The 15,821-nt window shown below is 54.4% G+C and overlaps 1 protein-coding gene across 5 annotated transcripts in view; it reads right to left on the reverse strand.

Annotated features, from left to right (window-relative positions):
• Nucleotides 1-4,213: 4,213 nt before the first annotated feature.
• Ak8 (adenylate kinase 8) overlaps nucleotides 4,214-15,821 on the reverse strand; it is a 110,787-nt gene continuing 99,179 nt past the window's right edge. For 3 of the 5 annotated variants that reach the window (XM_010627408.2, XM_010627407.2, XM_010627411.1), the window contains 2 exons: nucleotides 10,205-10,285; nucleotides 4,214-9,377 (listed from right to left, as the gene is read on the reverse strand). In XM_010627408.2, coding sequence (XP_010625710.1) covers nucleotides 9,140-9,377; nucleotides 10,205-10,285 — 319 coding nt within the window. In that variant the 3' untranslated portion in view covers nucleotides 4,214-9,139. The remainder of the gene's footprint in view (nucleotides 9,378-10,204; nucleotides 10,286-15,821) is intronic. The other 2 variants (XR_004515417.1, XM_010627409.2) reach the window with 2 other exon arrangements.

The following is a 15,821-nucleotide window of genomic DNA, read 5'->3' on the forward strand; positions in this document are numbered from 1 at the left end:
TTACTTAGCTCACACTTTGTAGACGTGTCAGTCCTTAGTTGGCTGGCTCCAGGGTGGCACTGCAGAGAGCATCACAGAGGAGAAAGGCTCTGTCACAGAGCAGGGCAAGCAGCGAGCAGGCACCAGACCAGTACAGGAGCCTTCTTTCTGCCCTTTGTGTTTTGACCCCACCCCACCCCCAGGGCAGGTAGAACCCAGGGTGGGGCACCCTTAGTCTTACCCAGAACTATGCCAAACCAATCCATGCCCTGATTTAGTAATCACACAACCTTGATCTCACTCTACATCCAGCCACCTCTGAAAAAGCCACCTGTGACCATGCAGCTTTGGAGGGACAGCTAGACAGCGGTAACAGGGTCCTGGTCACTCTGCTTAGAGCAGTGTACGTTGTTTACCACCAGGCGTACAATTGTCCATTCTGGGCTAGAGAAGAATTGGGGGAGGACTCATGGCATAGGCTGCCTAGCTAAGACTGACGGGTGGAATTACTAAAAGTTCCTTACCTCACTGTCATGAAATCCTGTTACTTTCCTAAAGAAAAGATCTTGTAAAATATTCAGTTTGAAGACACTTTGAATTTGATCAGTTGACGTTGGCTAACAGATGGTAAGGCTTAGGGTGTGTGCTCATTTGCTTGCTCTCTGGTACTAATGAAAAATTAAATGCAAAATGCCCTATGAATTATGTCTTTTTCAAGGTTTCGACTCAGATTTGTACTTTGATACATGAAATGAAAGTGAATATCAAACTTGTTTATACAGAAATAAGACTAGAAAAACAAGTCTGTGTTGTGTATAGTGATATATATTTTATGTTTACCCAATGCCTGTGCTAAACTTTGTGCTTGGCTATGAATTTTGTGTTTACACCTGACATTTTTTGAAATAAAAAGAAAAACTTAAGGTTATGCAGAGGACTTTTTTTCAATCCTCACCATCTAATTAGGTGGTATGTTTTAGACTATCAATGTTTAGATAAAAAATTTTAATAGTATTTTGCTTGACACAGTGCGCATTCCAGAACAAGCGCTCGCCTCTGCTCTCGCTGTGTGTACGTAGCCAGTGCTGCCGATTAGAATGGAAGCTCCCTGGGGCGGGAACGACTTCACCCTCATCACCCTGCAGCGCTCGATGGCAGTGCCTCTCGCAGGGCAGGTGCCAGTGACACGCACAGTGGGCAGCGTCCTACGCCTCTGTCGCCTCGTGCTCAGCACCCCAAGGTGCCCACGAGGGAGGAGCCAGGCTCTGCCTTTGGTCTGCCTGGGTTTCTGGGGTGGAACCAGACAGGGCCACATCCTCAGTACTCTTTAACCTTCTTTCCTGCAGATAAAAACATCATGCCTAAGCCTGCATCCGTGTATGTGTGAGTGTGCGTGTGTGTGTGCACACGCAGTACAGGCGATGAACAGCTCTAAGCTTTTATCTAACGTCACTGCTGAGGCTTCTGGGAAAATGAGACGCGGGGCGGATCACAGAGAAAACGGGATGGAACTGGGGGAAGACTGGTCGGCGCTCAGCCCGAGTGTCGATTTCCTTTCATCCTCTCAGTTACTGGTACAGTGCAGGGGCTTGGGCCCTCGTTTCTTTACCTGTAAGCTGGCTGCCAGCGAGCCATTTCGTGAACGGCTTTCCGCCCACCTCATTTGCTCATTTGGTTCCAGTAGCGTCTGGTAAAGTTGCTGTGAACGTGTCGGGCCGTGCAGAATGGCACTTTGAAAATGTGAGATAACTTCTCATACGCTGTTTTGTAGGTAGACACTAGTATTGTTGTTTTTGGCCACTTTTTAAATTCAAAATAAATAACAGAATTACTTGGATACTGTGCGTCAGCTCTGGGGGGAGCATGGTGTGGGGGAGACAGCTGGGCCGCCACAGAACGAGGGCAGGATCCCTCCAGTGTGGATGACAGAAAAAGTACGGGGAAGGTAAGGGAAAGTGATCTGTTCGGCACGCGCAGAATGTTAGCTCTTCCTCCCTCTTTCCTTCCTTCCTCCACTGAGCTATACCCCAGCCCATACCAGCTTTTCTTTTTTTGTTTTTTCTTTTTTAGCTGCCCGGCTCCTATGTCACATACTCTTTGTTTTTGGTACTGGGGATCGAACTCGGGCCCTTGCACTTGCAAGGCAGGCAGCAGAACCACTGAGCCAAATCCCCAGCCCCGGTGTCACATACTCTTAACGATGCCAGCTAAACAGTATCTGGCGAGGAACGTGACACTAGAAACGAGCTGTGTTGGACAGCTCAGCCTCTGTGCCAGTGTCAGGCCGGGGTTCATCTGTGCCCAGCAGAGTGACCTCCACATCTTGCTGAATCTGATGGGTAGGTGCAGGGGACCTGGCCAGTGTTCTCCGCCCACCTGGTGCTCCCCCTGCTCAGCTGGGCTGTTTGGAGCACTCGGACCCTACTGCAGGAGCACCTGTGACACCTGCCGCCGCTCGGATGGACCGTCGGTCTGTAGGGATGCTCTGCCTGTCCTGCGGTCTTACCTGAGAGGCTCTGCGCCGTGACACCAGTTCCTTCTCACTTCGTGGGGCAGGATTGGTTTTTCCTTCCACCTCATTTCCTAAGGAGCGGACCACGGGCAGAGCGGATCCTGGAAGTCTGGGCACCCCCTTCAGGTGAGTGAGGCTCTTCTGTCTGCCGGGAGCATTGGTCTCCATCCTCCTACCTGTCATCATCTGAAGTCATTGAGTAAGAAATGCCCTGAACCCTCAAATTCTCACCAGGCAGAGCCCAGAGATGTGGCCAAGAAGGAAGAACAGGAAAGGAGAGCCTTTGTGGGCAGCAGCCATGCACAAGATGAAGTTCTGAGAGAGTCTGAGATAAAACACGGCAGTAGTAGCAGATAGACCGGGAGATGCGCGGATGTGTGGGAACCGGTGAGGTCACTTCTCCTGTAGAGCGGCCTCTAACCAGTTCAGAAGAATAAAATCCACAGTTAAGCTCTTGGTGTGTGTGTGGGTGGGGGAACAGTTTAAAAATGACCCAGAAAGTTGCAAAGGAAGAAAAAAAGATGGAATAGGTTAGGGAATGGTGAGTACTAAGATGTATCTTAACCCACATAGCATTACATTCAGTATAAACGAGGGCTGGGGATTTAGTTCCGTGGTTCCGCCACCTGCCTGGTAAGTGTAGGGACCTGAATTCAATCCCTGGTACAAAAAAAACAAAAGTACATGAGTTCATCCCAATAAAACATTGCTTTTTTAAAAAACTGGCTCTGAGGTAAAGGTAAAAGCTAGGAGTTTTTAAGGATAGTAAAGTTCCATGTGAACTGAATCAGAAGGTAGTTATTGCTATAATGTGAGAAAAGAGAGTGTAAATACCGTTTATGTCTCCAGCCTTTGTGCTGTCGCCTTTAGTTCCCTCTTGGGTGCACTGCAAACCCAACATGCAGAGTTTTGCTTTAAACAGCACGTGTCTGCGCTCAGGCTGCTATATCAAAATACCATAGACTCCCATGGCTGAAGCAACGGCGAGGTGTTTCTCAGTCTGCAGGCTCAAGTCTGAGGCCAAGGTTCCCGCAGGGTTGGCTTCCTTCGGACTCTTGGCATGTAGGTGGCTGCCGTGTCACCGTGTGCTGGCCTGGCCTGGAGACTGGCCTGGTTTCTTCTCTTAGAAGGGCCCTCATCCCATTATGAGGGCTCCACCTGATACTGCATCTAACTCTAGTCACCTTCCAAAGGCTCCGTCTCCTGATGCCATCACAGTGGAGAGGACTTTGACGTGGGCTGGACTCCCGGGGGATCTGTCGCATTGGCCATCCCCCATCCCCTTGCCTGCTAGATCCAGATCTCCGCCTGTGATTTCCATACCTAGATTCTCTTGCACCTACTGTAGTGCAGCTCAGTAGGACACAGACCCTCTTATGCTTTTGCTTAGCTCAGGAGTGTATCTGTCGCGTTCTCAAAAGACTGGTTTAGGGCTGGGGACATAGCTCAGTGGTAGAGCACTGGTCTGCTATGTGTGAGACCCTGGGTTCAATCCCTAGCACCACAAAGAAGACAAGTGTGTGTATCCACTCATTCATTTCATTTTTGAGAACACTTCACAGGACATTAGTATTTATCATCTCCACATCCTCTCTGCCTCTGGAGCTTACCAGCAGTTACTGCAGACATTTTCCAGCATCCTAACTGGGGCAGCCTCACCCGGGAAGTGTGGGGAAGGGAACGCCCCAGGGGAACAGCTCTGGTGGGGACAAATGTCTCTGATTTCTCAGAGCCTCCCTGAGTAGCCCACTGTCCGCTCACTTTTCCCACTTCCCAAACAAGCCATTTGCATCCAAGTCCCCACTTCACAGTCTGCTTTGGGTGGGAGGGACTCAAAGGTCCAAGGGCTACTCAGGGAGATGGGTTTCTGTAGCTCACCAGCCAGTTGGCAGCAGGTCCCTCTGGCCAGAATGGAGTCCTGGGCCCTGCAAAAAGCTTGAGTGCACAGCCACGGTAGCTTCCTGATAAGGACGCTGAGGAGGGGAAGGGGGTCGTGTCAGCTTTCTGTCATTGTGATGAAATACCTGAGAATAAGCTCCTAACGCAGGAAGGGATTCTTGCGGCTCCGGTTTCAGTCCATGGTCACTCCGCTCTTGTCCTTAAGATGTTCTTGCCCACGTGAGGCAGGAACATCATGGCTGAAGGGCGTGGCGGCGGAAAGCTGCTTACCTCATGGCCGCCAGGAAGCAGAGAGCAGGAGAGCCAGAGAGGAAGGCGGGAGGCCACATACAGTCCCGAGGTCACCCCACGACCCAGTCCTTCAGCAAGGCTCGGCTCCTGTTTCCATCGCCCCAATAACTAATAATGCCATCAAAGTGTGTCCGGAAGGATTAAAAACACTGATGAAGTTAGAGTCCTCGTGACCCAGTCACCTCCAAAAACAGCACCTAAGTCTTGGGGGCTCACTTCAAGTCCAGACCGTAGTAGGACTTGATGGTGCTCTGGAAGATACTGAATCTCAATTCCCAGCAGATAGGATTCCCTCCCCGTGAGCAAGAAGAGCCGTTCCCAGGCTGGGGATTTAGCTCAGTGGTTCCGCTGCGTGCTTCGCAAGCGCAGGGACCCAAGTTCAGTCCCCCAGTACCAAAAGAAAAGAAGAGCGGTTCCCATTACCTGCAGACCTCTTCCTGCAGGTCAGTAACTCCGCCAGGGCTCGGTCTGGCTAGCTGGGGGGTTCCAGGCTGGCTCTGGAGGGCGTTGCTCATCTGTGGCAGAGCTGCAGGACTGGCAGGAGATGGGAGTTGGGCTGAGTGGGAGAACAAAGAGCTGGGCCTAGGGCTGTTCCTGGTGCCACACCCCGTTGGGGTTTGGCTCTGGAATGCACTTTAGCCTCCTGTGTGCTGACGTGGGCTGTGGAAGCTGACTGGGTCACGGGGCGCTGTGCTCTTGGCGGAGTGAAGCCTGGTTGGAAGAAGTGCGTCTGCCTTCGAGCCGGCCAACCATGGAATGAAAACGAGGCCAAATAAATGTCTCGCCTTTAAGTTGGGAGTGTCGGGTATTTTGTCCCAGCCACCAGAGTGACTGCGACAGACTTGGTTTAGCATGCTGGCCAGGACCCCTGCAGATCGCCTTGGGTGCAGATGGGCAGCGCATGGAAGCTCAGATGCTACGGCAGCATCGGAGACAGGTGCCAGGCTCACAGAGGAGCCGTGTTGGGAGGGACCCATCCTCGGGTGCAGGGGCGGCGATGGGAGCCCCGGTCCTGCCAGATGCCGCTTCCCCTGCAAACCCGAGCTTCAGGTGAAAACCAGGGTGAGGCACTGGAGAGTGACAGGCCAGTGGTGGCCACCACAAGGCCAGGATTGACAGCAAGAAGTCAGCGCTGATGAGCATCCCGTGCTCCTAGTGCTGGGATCCCAGAAGGGTGGAGACCAAGAGAAGCCTCGAACTGCTGACAATGGGAGGTGCAGTCAGCTAATGGACCCCTGTGTCCCTTGGCCAGGAACTTGGGTGGACAAGGAAGCTGTTGTTTATCACAGCCAAAAGTAAGGGATGGGCTGCTGGAGACCGGCCCTGGGGTCATCTCCCCAGCCCGAGTCCAGCTTTGGGGTGGGTGCGCTTAGTGCTGGTTCTCTGAGCTGTGGACCCCATGCAGAGGCCCCGGAACTGCCGCCACCAGCTGAGATCGTAATCTGGGATGGTCAAAGTATGGGGTGGGTGTGCACAGCTTCTACTGACTGCGGCACCATTTTGTCTGAGGTTCCTGAGTGCCCTCCAATTTTGGCATCCCTAGGGCATCTGGGTCAAATCACCCGCACACACTGAGGATGGATGAACTCTGTGTGCAAGTTATTTCTCAATAAAGTGGTTTCAGCACACATTTGATGGCTGGAAAGCTTGTTTTCCTGCATTCCCACCACACACATACAATGATGCAAACTGCCTTCCAGTCTCTGCTTTGCGGGGAGCCCAGTTGTGGTTGAGAGCCTGGTGCTGGCACTTTCCTGGCATGTGGGGTGGCGGGCCCCAGGCACAGCGCGATCGGTGGAGTGTCTGCGTCTCCGAGAATTCCCAAGCAGTGGCCCCAGTGGTTACCTGTAGGTGAAGTAGGTGTCGGAGCCCGCAATCTGCTCTCCGGGCCCAGGATGTGGGGAAAGAGATTCTCAAAAAGAAATAGGAGCCACATGAGGGAAAACATGGGCTTCAGCTCTCAGGTGCCATCACAGTCTACAGCGAGACCCTGTCTCAAAAAATCGAAATAATCAAATGCATAGAACCGGCGAGTAGAACGGTGTCCGCCAGGACCGGGGAGGAGGGAACGCAAGGCTGCTGTTCAGGGGCCGCCAGCTTCAGTTGCACAGGCTGAGTCAGTTGCAGAGCTGTGAGCACAGCACCCGTGGTTAGCAGTGCCAGAGTGTACACTTGCAGGTCAGTGCAGACCGGCCTGGGAGCAGGGCACACAGGAAACACATCACAGGCCATTGGCAGGGCCCCTGAGACCACGCGGCTTTCCCACTTCAGGGGAGTACGAGGCGTGGAGACCACAGCCTGGGCAGGGGTGCCGGGAGCAGGCAGTGACGACCGGCGACAAAAGCAGCTGGGCATGAGCCGTGGACCAGGAGCCCCGACCACCTTCTCCTGGCTGATGCTCACTACTCCAGGGAGAGGAGCACACCTGGATATGCATCCGCGGAGCTGCAGCGCTGAGTGCACAGCCAGGGAAAGGAGAGGCTAGGGCCATACAGGAGGTCCAGGCTGCACCCGCCTTCCCTTCCCTGTGGAGTGATCTCCACGGCCCCAGCTTGTTGGGACAGCCCCAGGGGAGCCGCGGGGGCAGCCAGGGATCAAAGGCGGGTGGGGAGACTGACAGTCACCTGCGACTCGCCCCTGCTGACTCCTCCCTGCAGCTGCCCCAGCCGTACACATTGGGGCTGCAGGGAAGGCAGGGACCTGGAAGGTGGGACACTACTCGACCTGGGGCCAGCCAGGCCCATTGTTACATGGCACTGAAGGAGAAAACCACGTGGACCTCACAGGAGATGGTGAGCGTTAGAGAGATCGCCGAGTACAACTTCTGAGCACTTTCCACGGCCCTGCCCTGCCTGTTCTCGTTTACCTCACAACAGCTCTAGAAAGCAACTGCTGTTTTGTTCTCACTTTACAAGGACCCAGAGGTGAAGTACCTTGCCCCAGGCCACACAGCAGCAGGGGAGCCGGGGCTGCTAATCGGGATGCCACCTACCTTAGCATGGGGGCACACACGGCACCACTGAATGGGGGTGGCAGGTGGAGGAAAGGGGTAGAACAGGTCACCTGACCCTGCCAAGCCAGCGTTCCTTCACACGTCACGAGGGCACGCGTGATCGTGACGCCTCCGGTCGAGGCGTGACACCCACACTGCGTGTCATGGGCTGGGTGCCGGTAGGCAGGGTCTCAGACCCGAGCAGAGTGTGAGGTGCCGATGTGTGGTCTGGGTGGAAGGAGGCTCGGTGGGAGGTGCGAATCCTAGGTGGTGGGGGAGAGCTGGGACCTTGCAGGGCCCACTGGAGTTCAGGGCCGGTGAGGAGGTGGGGTGTAGGGCCGAGCTTCCGGGCAGAGGGGAAGGAGCAGAAGGCGCGATGTGTGCAGAAAGCACCTGGCCATGTGCCTGGCTGTAGCAGACACGGGGCTCAACTCACCTGTGCCCAGGGCCGACACAGGTCAGCCTGAGCCTGGGTCGGCACAGGCAGCTGCTGGCCGGGAGGGCCCTGCCTACCACGGCAGGTGCCAGGGAGAGTTTGGCGAGGAGCTCTGAGCTGGCCCTGTAGGCAGGGTCCTGGTTCATCAGGCCCAGAGGCCTAGAGCCCTGGGGCTGGAACCGCAGGCAGACAGCCCGGGTGGCACCCGGAGCACAGGGTTCAGGTTGAGCCTTGGACCCAGGTGACCTTCGGCAAGACATTTTCCTCTGCAGCTGCAGCGTCCTGAGTCTGTGGGGCGCGCGCCCAGGACTTACTGGTGAGGACGTCACTAAGGTGAAAGGAAATGATGAAGCGTGGGGTGTGGAAGGGCATCTGCTGACACCAGCCCGGGTTGTCACTGTCCCCCGAGGGGACCAGTAGAAGGCAAGTCTGGAGAAACAGCTAAGTCCGCCCAAAACAGCACCGTCCAACGTGGTAGATTTTAAATTTAACTCCACGAAAATGAAGCAAAACTTACAAACTACCTCCTCAGTGGCACTGGCTATATTTCAGGTGCCCAGCAGCCAGCTGCAGCTGGCAGCTGCCCAATAGGACAGTGCGGGCAGGGGCAGGGGCATCGCTCAGAGTTCCGCTGGATGCCAGGCTTTTAAAGCCGCATCTGCCGAGTGCTCACTGTGTGCTGGGCACTGTGCTACCAGCTTTCTTCGCATCGCGGCAACAAATCCCATAGCAACACCATGAGGCAGCTGCAGTCCTGATCCCCACTGCGTTCTGAGCAGGAACAAGCTGTATGGCTGGGTGGAGCCTGCACTAACCCAAGCTGACTCCAGAGGTCCAGCCTGCGATTCTTCACTGTCCTCTCTCAGCTTCTTTCCTGTGCCTCTAGACCCCCAAAGAAGGCCACCTTCCAGCCCCACACTTGCAGGACACGAGACAGTATCCGGCACTCTTTATTGGCTTGGAGGGGGTTTCCGGAAGGCTGGGGCGGAGGATGAGCATGTTTTGTAGGGCTCCGTACACAGTGGACCAGTCAGAAGACTTTCTTGGGCAGGGGGTTGATGATCCCACTCTCTATGTACTCGAAGACCGTGTAGGGGTCCTGATCCCCGTTGACGGTAATGGCCTGCTTGAAAAACTGCTCCAGCTCTGACAAGTTCCTGTAGAACAGGTCCATCTGCAGCCTCACCTGATCTTCGGCATCCTTCGGGTTCTGCAGGAGGCGGGCCTGGATCTCCAGGGTGGGAGGTGGCTTGTACATGAGGTGGTACCTACGGGGGAGGTGGGGGGGAACGCGTGACCCACAGCCACTCGCAGAGGGCAGGACATTCACCTTGCCACACCCTTGGTGGGACCCTTCCTTCTTGTTTTCATCCTTCCAAACATTTAAGCATCCGCTGTGAGTCTGGGCTTGGATCTGCTCTCGCCGACACAACGGTAAGCAAGACAGATGCTGACTAGGTTTATAGAACTCAAGTCAAACGAGGGAGTGGGACCTTCCATCCCAGAGGTGGGTGGAGGTGGCAGGAAGTTCCTCAGCCCCGGGCAGGGTGACGTGGAGGCCATAGTACTTGGCAGGACTGTCCCCTAAAATTGAGGATGACACATCAGGTCTACACTTAAAAAAAAAAACAACCTGTCACTTCCTTCCAGTCTCCTGTCCTCAGGTCCCTACCAAGAAATGTGGCCCTGCTCACCAGAGATGACGCTACTAATTCTTGTCAGTTGTGGGGCCTGGTCAGGTGGCACAGTGGACTCAGAAGTCGCCTCTGGTCACCATCAGATGTATCTGTGCGGCAGCTGCCTCTGGGACACACCTGGGCTCCAGCACAGGCTCATGCACAGGTGACACTACCTACCCAAGGCCACGTTTTGCAAGCAGGGTGCAGCCGGTGACCCCAGGACAGCGTGGGACCCTCTGGCCAGCGCACTGCTGTGGAGCCCGGAAGTGCTCTCCCATGCTCCCTTCCAGGCAGAGGGTGACAGACCCGCCTGGAGCAGCCATCCTGGACCCCTTCCCCAGCCGCCCTCAGGAGTCACCAGTGCTATCCCTCAGGTGGACACAGGAGGCGCCCATCACCGGGTACTCCACACAGACCTTTCTCCTGTGATGGGATCCACCCTTCTCAGAGTCAGGCGCTCGAGGATGGAATCTAAGGGCATGTTCAGGAAAAACACCCTGTGGGGAGAGGAGCGCATCCGCCATGTTAGCTGTGCCTTCTGCTTTGTGATGCTTGACATCCAGGGCCTGGCTGACCCCGGAGAGATGCAGCCAGCTCTCTAGGCCCCTGAAGAGCCCCCACCTCCTCCGAGGGCTCTAGCGCCCCCAGGCGGTGTCCCCTGCCTGAGTCAGCCCAGGCGGGGTGGCTGGAGTCTGAGATCACTCCGCTAGCCCGGGTCCCCGGAACTGCCAGCCACCCCAAAGCTTGCCCTCGCCGGCCCACTCGGAAACCACAGCAAGGGCGCAGGGCCATGCTCTCCCCTCCCCTGCTGCTCTGACCGCCCGGAGCTTCCCGGGGCCCCCGAGTGGCCCTGTGTGTCCCACCTCTCAGGAACCATGAGTGATAAACTACTGCCTGGGTTCACTCGGTTACCCCCATGAATTCAACTCTGGTGCAGTCAAGACCAGAGCAAGCACAGGGTCACCTGGAGGGAACCTCAGCCTTGACTCTGTCACCCTGGCCAGGGCTGGAGTCACTCCCCACACAGGGTGGAGCCACCTCTGGGGGCTCTGGGATGCCAAACTCGGCTCACCAGGGACGATGGGGACAGCGGCCCAGCACTCCTGGGGCCCTCACTCAGCTGAGCCGCAGAGAGGAGACCTCCGTCCTCGCAGGAGGACAGTGCGGTCTCTGGAGCCCGGCCTCCCACACTGTGGGCCTGCGGTGTGACCCCGGCCGCCGACCGAACCTCTCAGACGTAGTCTTCCCCACTCTAGAAGGGGGTCACGGTGGTCCCCAGTGTGGAGAACGTAATGAGGTGAAGTGTGTGGCCACACAGCCGTGCTGTCTTCCTGATCCTCCTCCGGGGTGTCAGCAGGCTGGGTCCCCTCTGTCCTGGGGGACCTGTGCTTGGTCACCTTCCCTCTCTTCCACAGAGAAGCCCTGGGCCCTGAAGAGCAGGACGCTCGGAACCAAGGAGCTCAAATCAGGACCCAGCAGAAGTTGGAGCGAAGGCTTCCTTGGTAAGGCAAGACTCGGGCGGGCTCAGGGAGTACAAAGCCCAGGGACTGGGCAATGGGACCCTTTCTTTTTTAAATTTATATTTTCACGAGTCCGCGTGTGCAGGACATCATGGTTACATTCCTTGTGGGGAGCTGGTGCACGCGCACACCACCTCTTAATTCATGTCCCCTCCCTACCTCCGCTTTGTTCCTCTTCCCACCTGCAAAAGATCTCTCTCCCTACTTGTATTATCTAACTTTTATTTTGTTCTTTATTCATGTTTTGGGCTTCTCGTAGAAGAGAAATCACGCCCTATATCAGCTTCGGTATCTGGTTTATTTCTCTTAGTGTGGTCTTGTGGCACAGACACTGTTCCTACAAATGACTTCTTTAGAGAAGAGTAGAAGCTCACCCTTCTCGATGGCAGAGTCGCGCTCCACTGTGTGTAAATTCCGCTCATCCGCTGACGGGCACATCGCCCCTTGCTCACCAACTGTTCGCTCATTTGTCCTTCAAGTCATTCACATGCTCATGGAGCACCTGCTGTGTAGGCTCTGGCGTGTACCAGCTCACGTGTGGGACTTGGACACAACATTTAATAGGGTCGGCGTCACTGACACCGGGCTCTATGACTGAGGCCCGCGCTTTCCGCTGGGTCGGTGACAACAGACACCCCCATGCACCCAAAGCCTTGCATTCATTTCATTTTGGAGTAAGTGACCTTTGGCCAGAAGCCCAGGTTAGGAAAAGCAGGTCAGTGAGAGCCACCTCCCCTTGCAGGGCAGGAGCTTTTTTAGGACACTGTCCCTCCTCCGAGTCTGAACAAGAGAAGCCCCTTGCAGACATCTTGGACTTCCCCAGACCTGTCCAGCAGGCTGAGCTTTGATAGGCTCAAGGGGACACTGGTTCCCAGGGGCCAGGACCAGTGTCAAGGGCCCAGGTGCTACTTGTTCCGGCCAGAGCGGGGACAGCCCCACCCCTAGGCAAAATCTTGACACCCAAGGATGGGGACACAAGGAGATGGCACATAACTCCTGGAGCTCTTTTACAACTCCCTCTGTCTCCTGCCTGATATTTTCCCTCCAGACACAATCCCAGTGATCCCAAAAATGCCAGGCTGGAAGGGATCTTAGAATTCCCAGGGCCAATTGCAGCAGACTGTCCCAGAGCCTCGCTGTATGATGCCGATGCCCTGTTACGGTTGTGTCTAGTTGTCCCCCAAAAGCCTCGCAGTCCTAGGTGGGGCTTTTCAGCGTTGGCTCGATCTAGGGTGTGTGATGCTGGGATTAAGGGTGTCTGCCACTAAATCAGTCCACTGATCGGTTTAGCATAGTTCTGGGAGTGGATGATGGGAAGACCCTCCCCGGGTGTGGGTGGCACCACCCAAAAAGCTTGTAGCCTGGATGGAAGGAACATAAGAGGGAGAGGCTCACTTCCCTGTTTTGCTGCCTCCTGCCTGCCCTGCCATGGACGGTTTCTCCTCTGTGATGCCCTCTGCCCTGCCACCCGGCCTTGGAGCCAGCGATGGACTGAAACCTCTACAAACCACAAGCTAAAGTAAACCTTTCTTGCTTTAACTTGTGAGTACTGAGTATTTTGTCTCAGTAATAAGAGAAGTAACCAAGACCTACCCCTTGTCCTGAGATGCCAACTTGGGAGGTCCTGGTGGGACCCTCACAGGACCCAGCCACTGGAACCTGTGTCTGTGTTCACTGAGAACACCAGTGGTTAAGACGGTTTAGAGCAATAATGTCCCTCAAAGGCTCACATGTCTAGAAGTGAAGCTTCTGGAAGGCGACTGGATCGTGGGGTGCTAACCTATCAACAGATTCACCCATGGATGAGTTCCTATGGCAGAGGCTGTTCGGAGCTGGGCCTGGTCGGAGAGGGAGGGCTACTGGGGTAGGACCAGGAAGGGTGTCTTGTGCCCGGCCCCTCTCACGTGGTCTCTCTGCCTCCTGGTCACCGAGAGGGAAGCTGCCCTGCTTCAGCTGGTGCAACCCCGCTCCCTCCCTTACACATTCTCCGTAGTGACTTCCACTCACGGCAAGCCACAGTCTCCAAATAAAACACGGAGCGCTGATGTCTGCACGCTTATCCTTCACACCCCACCGGCTCCCCGCAGCACAGCCGGCACCAAGGCTGACACCAGTGGAGAGGGAAAGAGGAGGCCAGTTTGGAAATCCTTGGTGTCGGTGCCGTTCCGTAAACTGACCAGCTCCCACTGGAAGGCCTTTCACCCAGCGTATCGAGACTGCTTGTGGTTATTCACCGGAATAGCCGGCAAGATCAGAAGCACAAGGACACCATGCTGCTACCCGGAATGTGTCCCTGGGTGAACCCTTCTCCAGAGGGCTGCATTCTCCTCAGAGCCCCAGGTGCTGAAACCCTCTGCCCCATGCGTGCCCCTGGCTTCCCTGATTCCTATCTTTCCTTTTCTCCTGGAATGTACAGGGATGATTAAAAAAATACAGCGAATGTTTAAACAATTTAAAACCTCATTATGGTTTACTCCCAAGAACTGTAGGATAAGTGTGTTACAAGCAAGCGGGAGGATTTGGAGAATTAATAGCAGTGTGTCTTCTACTGTAACACAACTGTAAATTTAAACATTCAGTGTATTTTTTAATCAGTCCTCAGCAATAGTTTATGGCAGTGTCTGTTAAATAAAAACACAACAATGTGTCCTCCTCCGCCTTACTCACTGCATCTGGAACTGTGTGACTTCGGGCTCTTCCCCAAAGTCAAAATGACCGGGAAAGAGAGATGTTTTGAATCAGCGCAAGACACTGAGGCAGACACAGCCGTACGACTAAAGACACCAAGGCGAGAGGACTTTCAGAACTGCTCAGAAAGTGGCAAGGACAATGGGATAAGTGCGTCAAAGCGAGGGGAGGACTTTGAGGGGGTTTCGTGGCAGTGTGTCCTCCACGACGATTTCCTTTAAAGATTCACCATGCTTTCGGTCACACGTCATATTTCCGGTAGTACAACCAAGAAAGGGAGAGCGATGCCAGGGAAGGATACACAGAGCAGACATGGTGGAGTGAGCTCGGCGGTGCCTGGGCTGAGCAAGGCAGGAGCCTCGCCTATGTGGGGTTGCAGGATTTGGGACTGGCAGATTCCTCCTGCATGCACGTGGAGGCTACCTCAGGAGCCCTTAACCCTGTCCCTCCAGGGACCCCTGTGAGCTGTCGGCAAGCAGACCCCAGACTCTACTGCCCACCTGTGGAAGATCCGCAGTGACTCGTGGGCACAGGGAGGCTGGAGGAGGGGCTTGGTCCACATTCCTGAGAGGCATCTCATGTGAAGACTCTTTGATGGCTTATCTAGAATGCAGAATTTGGGGACCCCCTACTCCCCCAGAGCCATGGAAGCAGAACCTGCAGAAGAGGGGCCGAGAGGTCAATATGCATAACTCAGTAGCTCAAATGACCCCCGTGCTCAGGTGGGAATGGGGACCATGGCTCTAACCCAGGGTCTCATCCTTGGCCACACCCGGGACCCCCAGGGAGCTTTGAGCATGTTAAGGTTGGGTACTTTCCCTTGAGATTGTGGTGTGACTGGTCCAGGGTGAGGCCAGGGAAGAGCGATGTCGTTGAGACAGAATCCCACTAGGTGGTTCAGGATGGCCTCAAACATATGCAATCCTTCAGCCTCAGGCTCCCGAGTGCTGGGATTAAAGGCATGTGCCACCACCCCTGTCTGTTAACGGGTTTTTAAGAGGTCTTCAAGTCATCGTGGTGTGTATTCAGGCTTGAGAATCCTCGCTCTGATCCAATCTACTTAGGGTAGAAAATGGGGAAACTTGAGTGATGGAGAGGTGAAGGGCTCATACTTTGTCAAAGACTTGAATAGTTCTACAGCTATGGTGTCAGTTGGCAACAGAAGGACATATAACATATCCTCAAGCACATCCTTCTCAAAAATATACTGCAATAGAACAAGCACTACTGCTTTGATGGCAGCCTGGATTGTGACCCACAAATCTTCTCTTACAATCTTGCCTCAGTATTCTCTGCTAGTTCTTCAAATCATGTCGTTGTGGTGGTGGCCAAAAGAGGAACATTTGCCACCTTTTGAAACTACAAGACTTTCCTAAAAGTTCAGCACAAATGTCCTTAGCAGCAGGCAGGACCAACTCTGCACCAATAGTACAGGGCTTCCTGGCTTTAGCAATGTGGCCGGGCACTTAAGGGTGACGCTCTCTGTATTTGAGAGCGCGCATTGGAGGAAGACGTGGACTTTGATAAGTGCTTCTGTGCTTGTGTTTTTAAATTTTTAAGATTTGTTTGAAAAACTCCAAACATGTGTCTTTTAATACAGAGTTCTTGGTCTCCATGTGGCAAAGCAGGTTTGAAGGCTTTGTGGGTTTGCTGTGGGTGGTTCACACATATTATACAAGTCGGCTTGCAGCATGTGAATGACCTCTTGCAATGAACCCATAATTTAAGTAGGACTCAGCTTTTTCTTTTAAATGCAGCTTTCTTTCAGTTGGTATCTTAGAGTCTTCTGCTGCCTCATTGGGTCTTTCCCCCTTTTCCAATGACA

This window comes from Fukomys damarensis, unplaced genomic scaffold, assembly GCF_012274545.1.
Source record: "Fukomys damarensis isolate Sample0158 unplaced genomic scaffold, DMR_v1.0_HiC HiC_scaffold_36, whole genome shotgun sequence".
Lineage (NCBI taxonomy): Eukaryota > Metazoa > Chordata > Mammalia > Rodentia > Bathyergidae > Fukomys > Fukomys damarensis.